General features: G+C 43.6%; 2 protein-coding genes across 12 annotated transcripts in view; one reads left to right on the top strand and one right to left on the bottom strand.

Annotated features, from left to right (window-relative positions):
* Positions 1-23: 23 nt before the first annotated feature.
* Positions 24-7,200, bottom strand: LOC135091132 (mediator of RNA polymerase II transcription subunit 31-like). Of its 11 annotated transcripts, none has more exons than XM_063988581.1 (6): positions 6,849-7,181; positions 6,450-6,563; positions 4,795-4,911; positions 3,545-3,628; positions 3,081-3,177; positions 24-1,533 (listed from the first exon to the last, which is right to left on the bottom strand). In XM_063988581.1, exons 3-6 carry the CDS (start codon positions 4,865-4,867, stop codon positions 1,260-1,262), a joined length of 528 nt encoding a protein of 175 aa, XP_063844651.1. In that variant the 5' UTR covers positions 4,868-4,911; positions 6,450-6,563; positions 6,849-7,181; the 3' UTR covers positions 24-1,259. The 11 variants fall into 11 exon arrangements, with proteins under 11 accessions (XP_063844651.1, XP_063844650.1, XP_063844652.1 ...); XM_063988580.1 differs by having other exon boundaries at positions 6,450-6,522; XM_063988582.1 differs by having other exon boundaries at positions 6,450-6,511.
* A 2,925-nt stretch (positions 7,201-10,125) lies between these two features.
* Positions 10,126-20,204, top strand: part of LOC135091130 (venom allergen 5-like) — an 88,853-nt gene continuing 78,774 nt past the window's right edge. Inside the window, exon 1 of the mRNA XM_063988570.1 lies at positions 10,126-10,280. Coding sequence (XP_063844640.1) covers positions 10,264-10,280 — 17 coding nt within the window. The 5' untranslated portion in view covers positions 10,126-10,263. The remainder of the gene's footprint in view (positions 10,281-20,204) is intronic.

The raw sequence follows: 20,204 nt of genomic DNA, 5'->3' as shown, positions 1-20,204 counted from the left end.
GGAGGGTTTGATACAGTATGAACTTCAATCAATGGTGTTTTATTGAATAGTAAATCATACAAAATAAAACTTTATCCGTCATTTGTGGCAGGTAGCCCCTCCCGGATGTCCCACCCTCGGCCCCAGTGGCAGTACCAACAGGAGGATTGGGTTGTACTGCCTCAGGTGAGTCTGCTCCCTCTGTACCTAGTGTGTTTACCTTCCTACTCACCCTCCACCATCAGGTCCAAGTCAAGTGTAACAAGCAGAGATTAATTGGTTCCTTGTAAATCAAAGTACCATTCCTCACTCTGAAGGGTTAATACAAACGTGCTGCCATCACAACGCTCCCTGAAAAAACACCTCAAAGCTCCATCTAACAAAACTAAACTTGGCAGCATGGAACTAACAAGCCTAATACTCAGCGTGGCGCCATGGGGGCAACACACACACACACACACACACACACACACTCACACAAGCGCGCACGCAGCACCTCAGAGGCAGGGCGGGGCAAGTGTGGGGCTGGCACTCATGTGTGTCGTGCCTTGAGGCGGTACACCAGGGACTTGATCAGTTCCCTCATCTGGCTGGCCTCCTGGCGGTCCACATAGCAGGTGCCCAGTGCTGTGCCCTCCACAGCTTGCTGGGCGGCGCGGTGGGCATAGATCATAACAAAGGCACCACAGTCGTAGCTGTTGTCCTGTTGTGTGCAGTTGGCATCCACCAGTGGCGCTGGGAGCTCCCTCTCCAGGTAGGTGTTGATGCGGTGCACAAGGCAGCGGGCGTCACGGTGGTTGGAGCCACGCTGGGAATCGTAATGGTACCACTTTCGGTCAAACTTGCTGTACACTAAGAGGCTCCAGTGGCTGCCGCCAGACGAGATGACAGAGGAGTTGTCGTTCACCGCCAGGAAGATATAGTCCTTGAATCTTGCCTCCAGTGGGTCCAGAAAGATGGGCAGCTCGCGGGCATCCCCCATCTTGACCAGCTGGGTCACCTCAGGGCTCACAAAGAGCAGCCGCGACATGCCCCGGAACAGCTCATGCTGGAGGTGCTCAAACCAGAAGGAGATGAGGGAGTCGTTGAGCCAGTTGCGTCCCTCCAGCAGCCTCAGGTCAGACTCATGGATGAGGCTGTCATGGTAACTCAGGATCACCCGGTCCTCCATTGTGGCAGTGATGGTCAGCTTAAACAATTAATTCCTGTGGCCTTTTTTTTGTGTGTAGGGAGGGAGCGATGAACATAAAACTTTTTACACAGGACGCCCTGGCTTTGCCTCACACCTTCTGTATCTGGCCATGGCCATTGATGAGGCTGGAGGGGAGAGTGGTGGGGGTCGGGTTGCCGGTCGCTGCGGTGGACTGGGACACTGGTGTCTGGGATCCTTGCTGGTTGGCTCCTGTCTCCAGGAGCTTCATGCGCTTCCGGGAGTAGTGCTGCCAGTGAAGCACCGTTTGGTCATCTATGAACTTGCAGCACTGCCCATTGACGATCTCCTTCCTGAAGTTCTCAAACTGCAGCAGGTCCAGGAAGTAAAGGCACATGGGGTATCTGGAAGGAAAACATTTTTTATTTTTTTTTTATGTAGGAAGGACACTGGCCAAGGGCAACAAAAATCCAATAAAAAAAATATGCCCATTGAAATTCCAGTCCCATAAAAGGGGTCAAAGCAGTGGTCAAAAATTGATGAATAAGTGTCTTGAAACCTCCTTCTTGAAGGAATTCAAGTCATAGGAAAGTGGAAATACAGAAGCAGGCAGGGAGTTCCAGAGTTTACCAGAGAAAGGGATGAATGATTGAGAATACTGGTTAACTCTTGCGTTAGAGAGGTGGACAGAATAGGGGTGAGAGAAAGAAGAAAGTCTTGTGCAGCGAGGCCGCGGAAGGAGGGGAGGCATGCAGTTAGCAAGATCAGAAGAGCAGTTAGCATGAAAATAGCGGTAGAAGACAGCTAGATATGCAACATTGCAGCAGTGAGAGAGAGGCTGAAGACAGTCAGTTAGAGGAGAGGAGTTGATGAGACGAAAAGCTTTTGATTCCACCCTGTCTAGAAGAGCAGTATGAGTGGAACTTGTGAAGCATATTCTATACATGGATGGATAAGGCCCTTGTGCAGAGTTAGCAGCTGGGAGGGTGAGAAAAACTGGTGGAGATGTTTCAGAACGTCTAACTTCATAGAAGCTGTTTTAGCTAGAGATGAGATGTGAAGTTTCCAGTTCAGATTATAAGTAAAGGACAGACTGAGGATGTTCAGTGTAGAAGAGGGGGACAGTTGAGTGTCATAGAAGAAGAGGGGATAGTTGTCTGGAAGGTTGTGTCGAGTTGATAGATGGAGGAATTGAGTTTTTGAGGCATTGAACAATACCAAGTTTGCTCTGACCCAATCATAAATTTTAGAAAGATCAGAAGTCAAGCGTTCTGTGGCTTCCCTGCGTGATATGTTTACCTCCTGAAGGGTTGGATGTCTATGAAAAGACGTGGAAAAGTGCAGGGTGGTATCATCAGCGTAGGAGTGGATAGGACAAGAAGTTTGGTTTAGATCATTAATGAATAATAAGATTATTAATGAATAATAAGAAGAGAACCTAGATGCAATAGGACAAGATAGAGCAATAGGACAAGATAAAGATATGAGATTGTGATCGGAGGAGCCCAACGGAGAAGAAAGGGTGACAGCATAAGCAGAAGGATTAGAGGTCAGGAAAAGGTCAAGAATGTTGGGCGAATGTTGCACCAATTGCTCTAGGTCATGGAGGATAGCAAAGTTGTAGGTTAGTTCACCAGGATGGTCAGTGAAGGGAGAGGAAAGCCTTAACTGACTGTAGGTTAGTTCACCAGGATGGTCAGTGAAGGGAGAGGAAAGCCTTGAAACTTAACTTGAAACTTAACACTTGTTTCCACCACCCAATGTGAAGATGGATGCTCCTATAAGGTATTTTAAAATGAAGAAAAGAACTTGATGCTAAAATCAGAGGAACACTAAAAATTGAAGACTGATGCTCCTGTATTTTGAAATGAATAGCTGATTGATGTTAACAGCTGAGAATGATCAAGTGAAAGGAAGAGTCTTGGTGGTTTACGATTCCCCAGGTACTCACTTTAGAAACTTAGCATACTCGGGCTCCTTCCAATACTGCAGGTACTTCAGGTAGTTGATGAACGCCTGGTCCTTGAAGTAACCACGCTGGGCCAGGACTGAGGCACAGACGAGTTAGTAGGGAAAAGTAAATATTATATTAATCCATGTGGCTTTGTCCTTGCTTTGCTTGGTTACTTGAAGTACTATGATACTGATGTGGTAGGGAGACAGAAACACAGAAAAACTTTTGTCACAAGTGATAATCTTTTAATGTTTTACCTTATCAGAGAGGAAAAGCAGATAAGAGGAATGGAAAAACAGTCTTTTGGTTACTGGACTTAGAATGTTTTACCTATCAAAGAAATAAGGCAGGTGACAAACACACAAGGAAGGTTTTTGTTATTTGAGAACCCATCATTTACCTTATCAGAGAAGGAAGGCAGGTGACAGGATGGCAAAGAAAGCACAGCAGTCAATACTCACAGAGGAGGTAGTTGGGGTTTGCCAGACACTGAACAAACTCCAGCTCCACTTGGAATCTTAAACGCTGGCCATCTTCACTCTCACCTGTGGCAAAGAACATCATCACCATCATCACTGCAGCCCTGCCACCACCACACCCCTTTGTCGTTATCATAAATTCTCATCTTTAGTGGTATCACAGGCTCATCTTCACTGCCGTCTGTGTCACTTGAGGCCCTGAGTGTCTTACAACTACCCTCACTTGGCTGTGAGGTTGTACTGGGGACTGGGACAGATGCATCAAGGGGAGATGGACTAGAGAACTACAGAGCAAAATGAGAAATATTCTGGTGATTATCTTAATTTTAATGGTATTTTCTCAAAGGACTAACACAGATAACTACTTTTTAATGTCATTCAAGTGGCCTCTTTAAGCAGCAGAGCTTTGGTGACTTCAATATAATGCAACAGGAGTAAGGAGGAACAGCAAGTGCCCTAGGGAGCCATTACTGTATGTGGGGCCTCTGTCAAGCTGTAGGCTACATACAAAATTCAAGGTAGAATTCTACTCTGACACCTGGAAAATAAACCTGTATTAAAATATACCCAAGTACAAAATTCTAGGAAAAAAATGTATCTATAAGCAATGTGCAACCAAGCTACTCTAAGGTCTAGGGTAAGCACTGTGGGAAGTCTGCCCTATTGCACATCATCTACAGCTGACATGATGGGAAGGAGTCAACAGCTGAATTCATGACGGCACACTGCCTGGCTTTGCATCAGACAACCAGTGTCACACAGATTAGCCACCTAGGGAAGCACTTGTAAGTGTGTGCACAAGAAAGACTGAGGAGTGATAAGTGTTTGCTTTGAGTATTAGGTAAAGCGAGCCTGATCATACCTTGTGCTGGTTAGCTGAACCAAAGATAAGCTAAGATAACTCAGTAAGCGTGTTGTTTGGATATCTAATGCAGGCTAGTGATGCAAAATGCTATTCCGATGCATTACTGATTCTCCTCATGACTCAACAATTCCTGGCTCCTAGTCTTTTGTTCATTTAGTGTAACCATAACTGCATCAATGATCCTTTCACTAGCAAACTTTAAAAAGAAAAAAAAAAGAAAAAAAGAAAAAAGAAAAAACCTATTATTTATTAAGATGTTGAAATACCAATGCTATTTGATGTAGGAAATTTTTAATACTGAAGTTGACTTGGCAATGTTTTTTTTTTTTCCTTAGAGTTGAAGCAATACGTGATCAATGAGTGATACCAGGTGGAGGGATTCCATGCACCTCTGTTCGTCTGTAGCGGTGGGAGAGGCTACTGTCTGGTCTTTGCCACATACCTCTCGCCACCTGACTCTGTGCAACACCTGTTTATTATTGCCCTGAAAATGGAAACACCACGTCACGAAAGATAAATACCAAGTGTTTGTTGTGGTGCCGAGGCTTCTGTCACAGCCAGGGCGGTATTTCCATTATAACAAAACAAGAAGCTTCCATTTGGATATATCAAGGCTTTAAGCACCAATTTGGAAAACATCTCCTAATTAAATTTTTTGTTAGGAAATGTACTGCAGATAAAAATCAAGCTACAGACTTTTCCCTCTCCTATATTTATGTGCATAGTTTCAACAAGACTCATCTGAACTTTGGCTAAGCATTAAAATTAACCAGAGCCAAGCCTACTTTCCCCGAGGTATCGTAATGCTGCCCTGCTCGTCCCCTGCAGCTCTAAGCCTCCCGCATGGCTTCACACACTCATGTCCCTCAACACAACACTACGTATAAAGTTGGCTACTCGGAATATGGCATGTATGACTTAAAACTAATGCACTATCAACCAAAAAATATTTAACTTTTTGTTTTGCTTACAACCAACTCATCACTTGGCTGAATACAAATAAATTCTTATTTACTTTTTTACTTTACTGGTACATTTGCTATTGGTAAACACAGGTTACCCAAATAATGCCTGGCTGCTAATTCTGAACTCTCTGATCCAGTTTAATATCTGAGAGAATCAGAATGATGAGACCTACCAAGTAAAATATGAAAGGATTGATTATCTATGAATGCAGATCACCAAAATAACACCAATAACAGAAAGAAAAAGGAACACACCTCAGCTCCCTGAACAAGATGAATTATAGTGTACTGACACACAAACACACGTCCTGAAGCAAGACAGATTTGTGTGTGAGCCATGCGAGGGCTCTTGGCCCAGAGTGAGTCTTTGTATCAGCATTACCACACTCGTAAAAGTCATGGAGGCTTTGGTCACTTTAAAAAACTGACTTGTGGTGGTTAGTTGAGTCCAGAATGTGTAACTGCACCTTATGTTCAAGTTATTATAATCTTTCATTAATACTTCCAGACTCAACTAACCTTTCTCTATCCCCAGTCTTATATCAGTGCAAACTGTATCATAATATGAGAGCCACTTCATTCTTATGGTGTTAGTTGAGCCCAGAATGTACAACTGCACCTTATGTTTAGGTTATCATAATCTTTCATTAATATTTCTGGACTCAACTAACCTTTGCCTATCCCAGACTCATTACAGTGCTAAAAAATGTATCACAATCTGTGAGCCAGTTCATATCCCCCAAAACTAATCACCTACACAATGTTCATGTACAACTGTAACAAAAACAGGAAAAATATACACGCTAGATAAAATAAAAACAAATAATAACAATAATAACAATAATAATAATAATAATAATAGGAAAAAATGACAAGACCAGGACAAGCTAGGAAAATTTTCCCGATAAATCTCTCCTGATCCTTCCTGAGACTATAACTTATTTCAAACCCAACGAGCAGAAAACAATTTGAAGACCCTAAGACTGAGAGAGGCAGAGAGGCTGAAAGACAGGACAAGAGACGCACCCTTGCAACAGAAAAAGACACCCCCACTCACTTGAGACCTCACTGGGAGTAATGATCGTTTTGGCAGGTGTCGTCTGTCTTCTCCTCCTCCTACTGCAAGGTAACTAAGGTAAGGAAGACAGAAGAGGCACCATGAAGTAACATCCTATGGAAGATACAGAGAAACCACCCTCTATAACACAAAAATCACCCACGAGACTCTACCTTGAAATGAACTATAGTAAACAAGTAGCTGGCTAGGTGGGGCAGGACAAGAGAGAAAGATCACCCTACACAGGAGCACCCTAACCCTAGAGAGGAATCACCATACAGAGTTCCTAACACACTAAAACAACAGTAAACAGACAGAAAGATGAGGCCCAGAACCCAGCAGGAGCCCCGAGGTGAGAGTCGCCAGCAGGTGCCCCGGGTGAGGGCCGCACAGACCCACCTTCGCTTCCTCCGTGATAAGAGTAGGACGACTTCCTGCTCATTCTAGGCATCGGAGCGAGTTAGAGGGGTTAGTCTACACCACTAGAGAGTCAGCGGCTTGGTGAGGGCCACTACCGCTGGGTGAGTGAGGCAGGGCGAGGCAGGGCGAGGCAGGGGGAGGCAGGACGCTCTTGTCTGCTCAGGACGTAAACAACTTACCCCGACCGGCCATCAGCCTCCATCTGCCGCCTCTTCACAGATTTACTTCCTCTTTTATTGACCTCTCCGTCACTTATTCCCCACTCACTCACACCTGTATACTGTAGCATTTAATGCAGAATTTTGTTTACCACGTGGATCCTTTAGATTACATAAATGTTTCGTGTTTGAGGGTAAAATATTAGGTTCAACTCTTCCCCCCCCCCCCACCCCAACTGGCGTCTTTACTTTTAAACGTCTCCTCCCAGATTAAATCACCCTTTTATTTATCTACCACACATTTATACCCAACTAATTCACACTCATACGATGTAAAACGTAATGCAAAGTTTTGATACTGTGTGGATCCTTTTAATAATAGCGTTCTTAAGTGTTTAAGGGTAAAATATTAATTTTATCTCCCCGCTTCTGGCTGGCGCTGCTGGAAGTGGCGGACAAGTAGAGTTCGATCTGCTTCAAGTGCATTTAAAGGCCCACTGTAGTGTTCAATAAGGAAATCAAAATCCTTAGTGGTCTTTAAATGCTTGAATCAATGAATTTAAAGGGACAGTATTGCCTATCAGTGATTGGTGGATGCTGAGCTGTATAGTAAACAATGTGCCAAAAGTTTGAATCGCTTATTAATGTTACGTTGGAGGTAGGCAGCAGGGAGAATAAAAAAATGCCCGGTTACGCTCTCTGGCTCAATTTCATGAAGACGAGCATCACTAGTACAGTACAGGCGAGTTTACACGGAGCGATTCGCGGCTAATTTTGGTTGGAAAGGTACCGCCGGGAGCGAAATGCACCCGGACACGCTGCAAGGAGGCAGTAGACACCTGCCGAAACGATAATTACTCCCAGTGAGGTCTAAAGCACTGTTCAGGGGGTGCTGTGAACTTATCATTAAACCCAGCTGTGACCTCACTGAACGTTTCCCTTTGTGTCTCACAACACAAGGGGGCAGTCACAGCCTGCCCTCTAAAGACAACTCTCTTCCTCCACACAAAACTACAAGCACCTAATAACACACACAGCCTTCACTCAAAAATTTTAAAATCATCATGCGACTCCTACACCAGCCTCGGAGTCCCCATCTGGGGAGGGGACCATAAATGTCCCCAGGTCGGACTGCCTTTCTGTCGACGACCCTAAGTGTCTTGACACCCCCTTCAACTTTTTCTTCATTAACTTCTGCAACATTCGCGGTCTAAGATCTAATTTTCAATCTGTAGAACACCACCTCTCCTCTTCTAAACCTCATCTTCTTTTCCTCACTGAAACTCAGGTGTCTGAGGCAACTGACAGTAGCCCCTTTTCTGTTCCCTCCTACTTTCTCTATTCTCATTTTCAATCCAAAGCTGGATGCTGCGTTTATGTGCGCAATGATTTAACCTGCTCTCGTGCCCACGCTCTTGAATCTTCCGAGTTTTCCACCATCTGGCTACGACTACAGAGTCACTCTCATACTAAATTTATCTGTGCTGTATACCTCTCACCTAACACCTCTGATTATAAAAAATTCTTTGACTACTTAACTTCCAAAGTGGAACACATTCTGACCCTCTTCCCTTTTGCAGAGATCTCCATTCTTGGAGACTTCAATGTTCACCACCAGCTTTGGCTTTCCTCTCCCTTCACTGACCATCCTTGTGAACTAGCCTACAACTTTGCTACCCTCCATGACCTAGAGCAATTGGTGCAACACCCTACTCGTATTCCTGACCGTCTTGGAGATACGCCCAACATTCTTGACCTTTTCCTGACCTCTAATCCTTCTGCTTATGCTGTCACCCTTTCTTCTCCGTTGGGCTCCTCCGATCACAATCTCATATCTATATCTTGTCCTATCTCTCCAATCCCTCCTCAGGATCCCCCTAAGTGAAGGTGCCTCTGGCGTTTTGCCTGTGCTAGTTGGAGGGACCTGAGGAGGCATTTTGCTGATTTTCCTTGGAATGACTACTGCTTCCGTGTCAGAGACCCGTCTTTGTGTCTTCTACCGCTATTTTCATGCTAATTGCTCTTCTGATCTTGCTAACTGCATGCCTCCCCTCCTTCCGCGGCCTCGCTGCACAAGACTTTCTTCTTTCTCTCATCCCTATTCTGTCCACCTCTCTAACGCAAGAGTTAACCAGTATTCTCAATCATTCATCCCTTTCTCTGGTAAACTCTGGAACTCCCTGCCTGCTTCTGTATTTCCACCTTCCTATGACTTGAATTCCTTCAAGAGGGAGGTTTCAAGACACTTATTCATCAATTTTTGACCACTGCTTTGAGCCTTTTATGGGATTGGCATTTCAGTGGGCATTTTTTTTATTAGATTTTTGTTGCCCTTGGCCAGTGTCCTTCCTACATAAAAAAAATAAATAAATTGCTGCCCGAACCGAGAAACCGCTGTGTCGGTCTAGATTCAGCCACCTTCCCGCAATAGCTGACAATTTTCTGTAGTCAAATGAGGACAGCTATTGACATTTAGCCAGCTCATCGGCGGAGGACTCTATCTCGGTTATGTTTTGATGCAGCGGGCCAGCAGCTGCTCTCGATCGTGTGAATACTTTTGCCTACAAAGGATGGAGGCGCGGTCAGTGACCAGTCGAATCTAGCCGACCCACGTGCACAATATATTTATCAACTGAGTGATTACTTTAACGAATAGATTATTGGTGGAGATGTGGGCGTTACTAAAGAAAAATAAATAAATAAATGCAAGACAAACTACTCGTCATCATTTAAACCTACTACTACAATAATTAGTATTTTTTCTTTCTTTCGGCTAGTCTTCTTTCTTTATCTTTTAACTTATTTTGTCTATTGCACTTTTGTTCTTTCTATCAGCGTCCTTTATCATCTCAAGTTCTTACGGTACCAATCATTTCATCTCTCTTGCTTATCTCATTTTCCTTCGTTCATTCTTACATCTTCCTTACTTTCAACGTTCTACACCTCTCATTTAATCTCATTTGTCTATTCCACTTTCATTCATTCCTACAACTTCCTTATGTTATCATCTTACCATGGCGCAACACCCACATGGCGTCCATGACGCAACACCCTCTTCATTTGTTGCCTGGGAAGAGTTAACAGAGAGTAAACATAAGTGGCCTCACAACCTACGCGTAAAACCTTACTCTCATTAGTGACTAAAGTGCTGTGGAACAGTGCCAGGGTGCGTGAGTGTTAGCTGAGAGTGCCAGGGCCATGGGGACTGCTGGTGCCAGGAAAGAAACTAGCGCTAGATGACACTGTGGTTAATGTAAGTTATGTCTCTCGTTTTCTTTTTTTCCTGTGTGTATTTTATATACATGTCATATTTTTACGTGATAGGGTCACACGTAAATGGTTTTCGGATCAGTAACGTGATTTTTTTACCTTCTCATTTGTTTATTTATTTGGTTAATCTGGATGTCACGTCCGTGATCCTGTTAACGTCGTAGTTTGTCGTGTTCACTTCAGTCCAGTAATGAATCACTCGAAACACTTGAAACACTTCATTATGCCTAGTTCAAGAAATAGGAATATAATATAATGATATAGATAATATTGGCTTGGCAGCCATTCTAAGCAGCAACATAAGGATTTTTTCTCTTAATACTAAGCTTAAATCTATAATAATCAGTCAGTTAATGGTGTCGGTCATGATGAAATCTTTGGCGGTGACTCGGTCCTTCCTGCCCCAATATTTGCTTTCTTTCCTTTATCCGGTGGTTTTCGGTTTCTTTCGGTGATTATCGTTTCAAACCGGTAGTATTTTCCTTCAAATCTGGTTATCTACGCCTGAAAAAATGCCAGAGTACCTTATAACGTTAGATTTTCATCATAAAAGTGTTTCTGAAGCTTAAACAAGAGGCGGTGCTCCACTCAGGGGGACCCGCCAGCTGCGTGGGTCGCCTGGCTTTCACAACACATCAGAATTCTCTGTCTGGCGTCTTGGGAGCTGGCCAGATGCGCCTTGAAATTAGTCCTCCTCATAATGATTTAGATTGCTCTGATTATATGTAGAGATGAGCCTTGAGAGTATACTTGCTTTCGTAAACGGTGTGGCTCATGAAAAAAGATAATGATACAAAAAAGTGTATAGACAGGTATTCGTAAACTTTTTCTTCTCTCGTCAGGATAATTTTCGTAGAACAAAGAGATGATTAGTCAGAATAGTCGGGTTCTTATTAATGTTTTAATACGTGTTCGTTTTGATGATCCCCAATACTTGCTTGGCGTTCACTGGAATCATGAAAACGCTCTTGAAAATCGTGGGGAAACACCGTTGAGAATTCCGGGAAAAAAAAAAAACGGCCCTGAAATTCGTTGGAAAAGACCATCGAATATTCTGAAAACTACATAAAAATCCTAATAACTTCCAGTACAGCCTGTTGAAAAATAACGGAGAGGAGACAAAACACTTGAGAACTCCAACCATATACACTTTAGTACTAGTGAATACAGACAAACTTTCTTCTTCAACCCTGACAAAGACGAAGCTGCAACACTGCTTCGTCCTGTCGCCTCTTATCACTCTACAGAAACAACACGAGAACTCTGTGTATAAACAAAGGCGTTTACTGATGATAGTGGTGGTGGTGGTGGTGGTGGTGGTGCTTGTCCTAGAAAAGCATGTATTATTATAAAGCATTAATGTAAATCAACTTACAGATACTTACTGGGCGATCTCTTATTGTGAAACCCCCACGAAAATCAAGTGTGTGTGTGTGTGCGTGTGTGTGTGTGTGTGTGTGTGTGTATGTGTCTAGGCAGTTTCACTTTGAAGATATTAATAGTGTGCATCGATAAAGTATTACAAAATATTACTGGTGGGTTATATAGACTGTGTTGTGAAATCCTGAGGGAGGAGCGAGTGTCTGCTAGTTAGTGTTCAGTTAAGTTTCTCTCGCAATGCTGATTTTGTTATGCTGGGATCGGGAGCTGGCCAGGCAAAGTGGGTGTCTTATTGTGTTTAGCATGGTCAGGGGAGAGAGAGAGAGAGAGAGAGAGAGAGAGAGAGAGAGAGAGAGAGAGAGAGAGAGAGAGAGAGAGAGAGTCAAACATTTCTCGCGATAAATATTTATGTTATTGTGCAAGGTTGTCACGTCTAATCTCTCTCTCTCTCTCTCTCTCTCTCTCTCTCTCTCTCTCTCTCTCTCTCTCTCTCTCTCTCTCTCTCTCTCATGTTTATGGCGTGATGTATCGTGCTCCAGTGAATCCGTCTAATTGACTTTGATTCACTCACTCGTACACACTTTCATAAATGTCTCTTCTCTTCCCTTCCCTTCTCTCCTTAGTACGAGGCGAGCGTCTGTCTTGATTCACTTCGCATTAGATTTAGCGGATGAGAGAAAATGCAACACACTTACCTCTCTCTCTCCTTCTCTCTCCCTCTCTGATGTGGAATTATGTTACCAAACACCATTAAGTGATAAGACAGAAGCCGAGACACTACACGTAACTAATAATCACAATAACAACTCAACATTTCCACCTAAGATCGGACGGTTGCCTGGCTTGGTTGGCTGGCTGGCTGTCTGGCTGGCTGGCTGGGTGACTTAAGACGCATCGGATAGAAGAAGGAAAAATGGCTTGTTTTGTAAGATTAATCCAACCTGGTGAGGATTGTAGGAGCTTAAAGATATTATCCCGATTCCCCCAGTCAGCGTGCACCAGTATCTTAGTCCCAGACCAGGTGGGGATGCAGAGAGCGAGGCGAGAGGCGAGATGGCAAACGTGTGTGGCAGTTACAATGTCTGGGTGCTAAACTCTCGTGTGGCTACTGGAATTCATATATTTCGTCTCGCCAGTGTCAGGAGGATGTCAGGAGGATGTCAGAGAGTGACGAAAAGGAGGAAGAGCAGTGATTAGAACACTTCATATGATTGATTTTTCCTCCCATCCTTAGTCTGTGATTAGGAGATATCTGGGGTCTTCAGTATTTTGTGCTGTTTTGATTCTTGTATTGTTAGCTCTCCTCCTCCTCCTCCTCCTCCTCCTCCTCCTCCTCCTCCTCCTCCTCCTTCTCCTACTCCTCTTCCTCCTCGTTCCTCTTCTCTCTTCATACTAGTCTATGATTAGTAAATAGGGTCTTGTTTATTTTGTGGTGTGTGTCTCTATTTGAATCTTATATTAGTTAATCTTCTTCTTCCTCCTCCTCCTCCTCCTCCTCCTCCTTCTTCTCCTCCTCCTTGTTCCTCTTCCTTCTTGATGCTGTCTAGTGTGTATAATCAACGGAACCTCGAGGGTGGACTTAAATATATGTTGTTAAAAGCTTACTCGTGTAATTGCAATGTTCCATTTTTGTTTTTCTTCTTGGTGTTGTTCTTCTTGTTCTCCTTTCTAGCCTTCTGTTCTTAGAGGAGGAGGAGGAGGAGGAGGAGGAGGTGGTGCGGGTGTTGATAGATACTGATTGTGGTGGTGATGGTGATGACTGTAATAATAATAGCATTGGGAGAGGATAGTGGCAGTGGTGGTGGTGATGGTAGTGATAATGATGGGTGGTGGTGGTGGTGGTGGTGATGGTGGTGGTGAGTCACACGATACAAGGCAGAGGGGATGGGGAGAGAGAGAGAGAGAGAGAGAGAGAGAGAGAGAGAGAGAGAGAGAGAGAGAGAGAGAGAGAGAGAGAGAGAGGCGGAGTTGACCTTCTCTAGCTCTCTTAGGAGGGGTAAGGGAGGGTGGAGGAAGGGAGGTGAGAGAGAGAGAGAGATAGAGAGAGGGAGAGAGGAGGGGAGGGGTGAGGGAAGTGGGGGTGAGACCTAGACCTTCTTCCTCCTCCACAGGATGATGACCAATCCTTACCTCTCTCTCTCTCTCTCTCTCTCTCTCTCTCTCTCTCTCTCTCTCTCTCTCTCTCTCTCTCTCTCTCTCTCACTCACTTATTGCATCTCTTTTTTTACTATTTAATTTATTTTCTCCATTTCTTCTTTTTCTTCTTTTTCTTCTTCTTCTTCTTCTTCTTCTTCTTCTTCTTCTTCTTCCTCTTCCTCTTCCTCCTCCTCCACCTCCTCCTCCTCCTCCTCCTCCTCCTCCTCCTCCTCCTCCTCCTCCTCGTCAACACACAGGAAGTATACGTGTACCCTTTCCTCCCTCCTTCTGCTCCTCCTCCTCTTCCTCCTCCTGAAACTGAATGGAAGGCCAGGTTCGGATGAATGGGAGAGTGAATGTGCGTGTGTGTGTGTGTGTGTGTGTGTGTGTGTGTGTGTGTGTGTGTGTGTGTGTGTGTGTGTGTGTGTGTGTGTGTGTGTGTGTGTGTGTGTTAATGGTTTTTCTAGTGATTGATGCTTGATGTTTAGTTACCTGCATTCTCTCTCTCTCTCTCTCTCTCTCTCTCTCTCTCTCTCTCTCTCTCTCTCTCTCTCTCTCTCTCTCTCGTCGCCTGGAGTCAAACATTTACACACTAAAACAAAAAAGAAAGTGAACTAAACTCTAAACCTTGAAATGAGAACCTTGAAATGAGAGAGAGAGAGAGAGAGAGAGAGAGAGAGAGAGAGAGAGAGAGAGAGAGAGAGAGAGAGAGAGAGAGAGAGAGAGAATTCTACATATCTATACACCAAAGATAGCGTGACTTCTTATAACTCTCCCCATCTGCCTCCCTCCCTCCCTCCCTCTCACACACACACACACGCACACGCACACGCACACACACACGCAACACGTCAGCCAGCCAACCAACCCAAACCTACTGTAAGGCCGAGATAAGAAACCTAACGGGCCTAAACTCAAAACAAAGACGATAATAAACATTACGATTAGAATGAGACGAGATTAACATCAGAGATTGGGTGGAGTGGCGATTAGGAGATGGGTGGTGATGGGTGAGTCCCTAATGAAGGATTGGGGGTGATGGGGTGACGGTGTGATGAGCAGGTGTGTGTGTGTGGAGGTGCAAATGTGAGGCGTTGATTGAAGGGTTTTCATGCCTCGCCTGTGCTTGGGAAGACGAGGCTCTGGAGTGATGTGCTTGCAGGGTTGGTGTGTCTGTCTGTGTGTTTGTGTGTGTGTGTGTGTATGTGTGTGTGTGTATGTGTGGGTGGGTGGGTGGGTGGGTGCTTGTGTGGATGGGAGGGTGTGAGAGAGAAGATGGTGTGAGAGAAAGGGAGGATGAGAGGGAGGGAGAGATAGAGGGAGTCACAGGGAGACAATGATAATGTAATAACAACTATTAATACTATTTCTGCTACTACCAACATCACCACCACCACTACTACTACTACTACTACACTACTACTACTACTACTACTACTACTACTACTACTACTACTACTACTACTACTACTGTACAGAGCCAGGAAAAAAAAACATAGGAATGAAAACAGCAATGCAACAACAATAACAACAACAACAACAACAACAACAACAACAACAACAACAACAACAACAACAACAACAGCAGCAGCAGACCAGCCATCGAGCAACCTTGTAACAATAAAACTTTGGGACTAAAATGCAAATATAATCTCTTACCATCATCTCATGTTGTTGGTTCAAGCCTCTCCTCTCTCTCTCTCTCTCTCTCTCTCTCTCTCTCTCTCTCTCTCTCTCTCTCTCTCTCTCTCTCTTAGTGCATTCCTTGAAAGCTTTCACACACACACACACACACAAAGAGAGAGAGAGAGAGAGAGAGAGAGAGAGAGAGAGAGAGAGAGAGAGAGAGAGAGAGAGAGAGAGAGAGAGAGAGAGAGAGAGAGAGAGAGAGAGAATTAAGGCAGCAATGTTCAGTTCTTTATCTTATATCTTTACTTTGCAACTAATTAAAATGAAGATACTTATCTCTCTCTCTCTCTCTCTCTCTCTCTCTCTCTCTCTCTCTCTCTCTCTCTCTCTCTCTCTCTCTCTCTCTCTCTCTCTCTCTCTCTCTCTCTCTCTGGGATCGAAGGTTATCATTCATCTAAGAACGAATCAGTTTTCTCTGCACTCGAAAATATTTGTAGTAGTAGTAGTAGTAGTAGTAATAGTAGTAGTAGTAGTAGTAGTAGTAGTGATGCGGTAGTGTTTTACTTTCTTTTCTACTTGTTGTATTTGTTGTTATTGTTGTTTTGTTGTTGTTGTGGGAGTGGTGGTGGTGGTGGTGGTGGCGGCGGTTAAATATGAAAATAAATGCATAAATATATATATATATATATATAAAAAAAGAAAACATTTCACATTTTATATTTCATAGATTTCACCTCCAAGTCGTGACACGCTGGAGAGAGAGAGAGAGAGAGAGAGAGAGAGAGAGAGAGAGAGAGAGAGAGAGAGAGAGAGAGAGAGAGAGAGAGAGAGTATATAAGGTCTAATATATGATATTTCTTAAAGATTTACATGTATTTTTAAAAGTGACCTGACTCCATAATACTTTTGCTTATTCGTTTTTTTTTTTCCTTTTTTTTTTCTTAACTTGTCATGGTTTTTGTGTGTGAATAATCCATGCTTTTAGTTTCCTGGTAAATCTTTAAATCTTTATAATCCTCTCATTTTCATCTCCTCCTCTTCCTTTTATCTCCTTTCCTTCCTCCTCCATGTCTATTTTTTCGTAACTTCTTCTTGTCTTCTTTTTTCATTCTCTTTATTTTCTATTTTGTTCGTTTTCTTCTTTTAAGATTCTCTACTACTACTACTACTACTACTACTACTACTACTACTGCTGCTACTACTATTACTACTACTGCTACTACTACTATTACTGCTGCTACTACTACTACTACTGCTCTCTCTCTCTCTCTCTCTCTCTCTCTCTCTCTCTCTCTCTCTCTCTCTCTCTCTCTCTCTCTCTCTCTCTCTCTCTCTCTCTCTGCCACCTCTTACTTCAGCATGTGTGATGTTATAAAATATAATTGTATATTTCGTGATATTTCTCTCATAATGGCTTTGTGCACCACCACCACCACCACCACCACCACCGCCACCACCACAAGCACCCGCCATCATTCCATTCCTAACACTTTCACCACCACCACCACCACCACCACCGCCGCCACCACTACCACTTCGCTACCCTGTTTTAAGGGGGCACTTTTCTCCTTCTCCTCCTCCTCCTCCTCCTCCTCCTCCTCCTTATTCTTCTCCTCCTCCTCCTCCTCCTCTTTCTTCACAGTTACTTCCATGGAAGAAAAAAATCATAGGAACTGAGAGAGAGAGAGAGAGAGAGAGAGAGAGAGAGAGAGAGAGAGAGAGAGAGAGAGAGAGAGAGAGAGAGAGAGAGAGAGAGAGAGAGAGAGAGGTTCAGTGTGGAATGCAGGGAGGAGTAGTAGAAGGAGGTGGTTTTTGTGAGAAAAAGTGAAAGAAGGAGGAGGAGGAGAAGGAGGAGGAGGAGGAGGAGGAGGAGGAGAAGGAGGAGGAAGGGGAGGATGGCTGGATGAGCAGGAATCTGGAGGAATAAATATCAGAGATGAAGAAGAACAAAAAAAAGAGTGAAGGAAGGAAATAAAAAAGAAAAAGGGAGAGAGAAAGAAAGGAAGAAAAAAAAAATATAGAAAGAAAGAAAACAAACAAAAATAAAATTAGTAAGAAACTGTACAAGGAGCAGAGAGAGAGAGAGAGAGAGAGAGAGAGAGAGAGAGAGAGAGAGAGAGAGAGAGAGAGAGAGAGGGAAAAAAAAGAAGATAGGAGGCACTTATAGGTATTTCCTCCGGCTTCTGAAAGGTCACTCCTTCTCTCCATTCTTTTCCTCCTTCTCTCCTTCTCCTTCTCTCCATCCCTCCTTCCTTCCCCCCTTCCTTCTACATTACATTGGGGATAAGAGCTAAAGAAATACATAGGAAGTTTGTAGATGTATCACCCTCCTCCTCCTCCTCCTCCTCCTCCTCCTCCTCCTCCTCCTCCTCCTCCGAGTTGCGTTAGGTCAATAAACATAATTCTTCTTGTTGCTAATATTGTTCATTCTCTCTCTCTCTCTCTCTCTCTCTCTCTCTCTCTCTCTCTCTCTCTCTCTCTCTCTCTCTCTCTCTCTCTCTCTCTCTCTCTCTTCCCTTTAATTTCTCTTATCCTTTTTATCATAATGCATCTAGTAACCTTTCGTGGGTTTCTTGAGTAATCAGAGAGAGAGAGAGAGAGAGAGAGAGAGAGAGAGAGAGAGAGAGAGAGAGAGAGAGAGAGAGAGAGAGAGTGGGAGGAGGAAAGGAGGGAGGGAGGGAGGAAGAGAGAGGGGGGAGAAAAAAAATGGTATCTTTAAATAGAAATACAAGTTTGTAGGCCCAGACGGGAAATGGCTTGTTTCCTGTTAGAGAGAGAGAGAGAGAGAGAGAGAGAGAGAGAGAGAGAGAGAGAGAGAGAGAGAGAGAGAGAGAGAGAGAGAGAGAAACACTTTATACAGTTACTCTAAGTTCAAACGTGTAATGTATTGTTGACATAGACAGACAGACAGACAGACAGGCAGACAGAAAGACAGATAGATAGACAGACAGATGAATAGATAGATACATCTGACTGATCGACAGTTTGTAATTCATCATGTATATAAATTAATAAATTATATCAAAATTTTCATAACTATATAATTTTGTATTAGTATAAATATAATCAACAAAAGTATATTTCATTCAATAACTGGCGAAAGAAGAGCTAAAAAAATAAATAAATAAAAATAAATAGAAATAATACGCCAATAATTATATACTCAGTCCCACAGACAGACAGACAGACAGACAGAAAGACAAATAAACAAATAGGCAAACAAACAAATAGACAGGTAGACAGACAGACATACACACAAAAAGAGAGACAAATAAATAAACAGGCAGACAGACTGGCAGGCAGGCAGACAGACAGACAGGTAGACAGACAGATAGATAAACTCACGCACAGGTTAGATAAATCAATGTAAATAAATAGATATATAGATAGATAGATGGATACATACATACATACAGACAGACAGACAGACAGGTAGTGGCCGTGGCTGAGTGGACAGGACCGCAGTGAGCCTTGGTTTTATTGCCCGGGGTTCGAGTCCCGACAGCTCTTTTCTTCTTTTTTCCTTATTTTTTTCTTTTCATTAATAGGTCGAGTGGTCTAAAATTTCTTTCACTGACTATTTTTACTGAATAAAAACCTTGCTTGTGTGTGTGTGTGTGTGTGTGTGTGTGTGTGTGTGTGTGTGTGTATGCTTTATCATAGCAACGAGAGGCGGTGGTATTGGGAACACACACACACACACACACACACGGTACTGGGAGGGTCATATAGGCCTCAGGTCATATGGTCCTTAAGACAGATCGGCCTGAGTGCAAATAGGCCTCAGGACGTTTGGTGCTCAGACACTTGGTACCCAAACCACTTGCACATTTTCCCTGCCTTCCATCCTTGTCTGTACATCAATATCTGGGTGATGCTCTGGGTGTTTACAGACTCTTACGTGAAGGAAAGCCAGAATCAACCATGAAAATTGATAAATAGCCCCCAAAAATGCCTTAAATAAGGCTTAAGTAATTTGAAGGGAACAGCTGCGTTCAGCGCGCCCACCATGAAGACATAACGTCATGAAACCCAGACCGAGGCCTCCTTCCCTCCCGCCCCGTGTCTCTTTGTCACTATTACCCTCAATTTCCAGGGTTCTTCAGGGCATTTCCGGGTGAGCGAGTGTAGTAGTGGAAGTAGTAGTAGCAATAATAATTGTACTACCATCATTATTATTATTATTAAGAGCGTGAATGATATGTATATGAGTGTGTGTGTGTGTGTGTGTGTGTGTGTGTGTGTGTGGTGTGTCTGGGCCATCCCGTGTGAGATTCCTCCCTATGTTATCACTCATTTTGCTAGACTGCTGGAGGGCTTGTTTGTAGACAGCTGCCAAGGGGTGAGATCGAGGGTGGTTGGGCGTCCGAGTAGCCGAGTAGCGTATGAAGGGCGGAACATGCTCCTGGCTGCGCGTTTCTCTAATCTCGTGGTACCATCCGCTCCTGCATGAAGTGACTAGCTCCCCCCTCTCCCACCCCCTCCAACACACTCAGCCAAAATAGAAATCATAATAGCAATACTTTTAATCAAAATGTATATAATTCTTAGGCAAATTTTCGGCCTTGTTAGAAGTTGTTTTCAAGTTTGAAGCCTCGAGAATTATTGGCCATTATTGTAACAGGATCATTCTTATCATTATCATTATTGTTATGGTCATTATTATCATTATTGGTGAGTATCTTTTGTGTTGTCTAGGTCGCGGTGGTGGTGATGGTGGTGGTGGTGGTGGTGGTGGTGGTGTTGAAATAAGTTGTCCATC

This window comes from Scylla paramamosain, chromosome 36 (assembly GCF_035594125.1).
Source record: "Scylla paramamosain isolate STU-SP2022 chromosome 36, ASM3559412v1, whole genome shotgun sequence".
Classification (NCBI taxonomy): domain Eukaryota; kingdom Metazoa; phylum Arthropoda; class Malacostraca; order Decapoda; family Portunidae; genus Scylla; species Scylla paramamosain.
This window is presented reverse-complemented; position numbering and strand designations above follow the sequence as displayed.

Coding starts and splice junctions, on each gene's coding strand:
- LOC135091132 (XM_063988576.1), bottom strand. CDS start 1,150: ATGGAGGACCGGGTGATCCTGAGTTACCATGACAGCCTCATCCATGAG.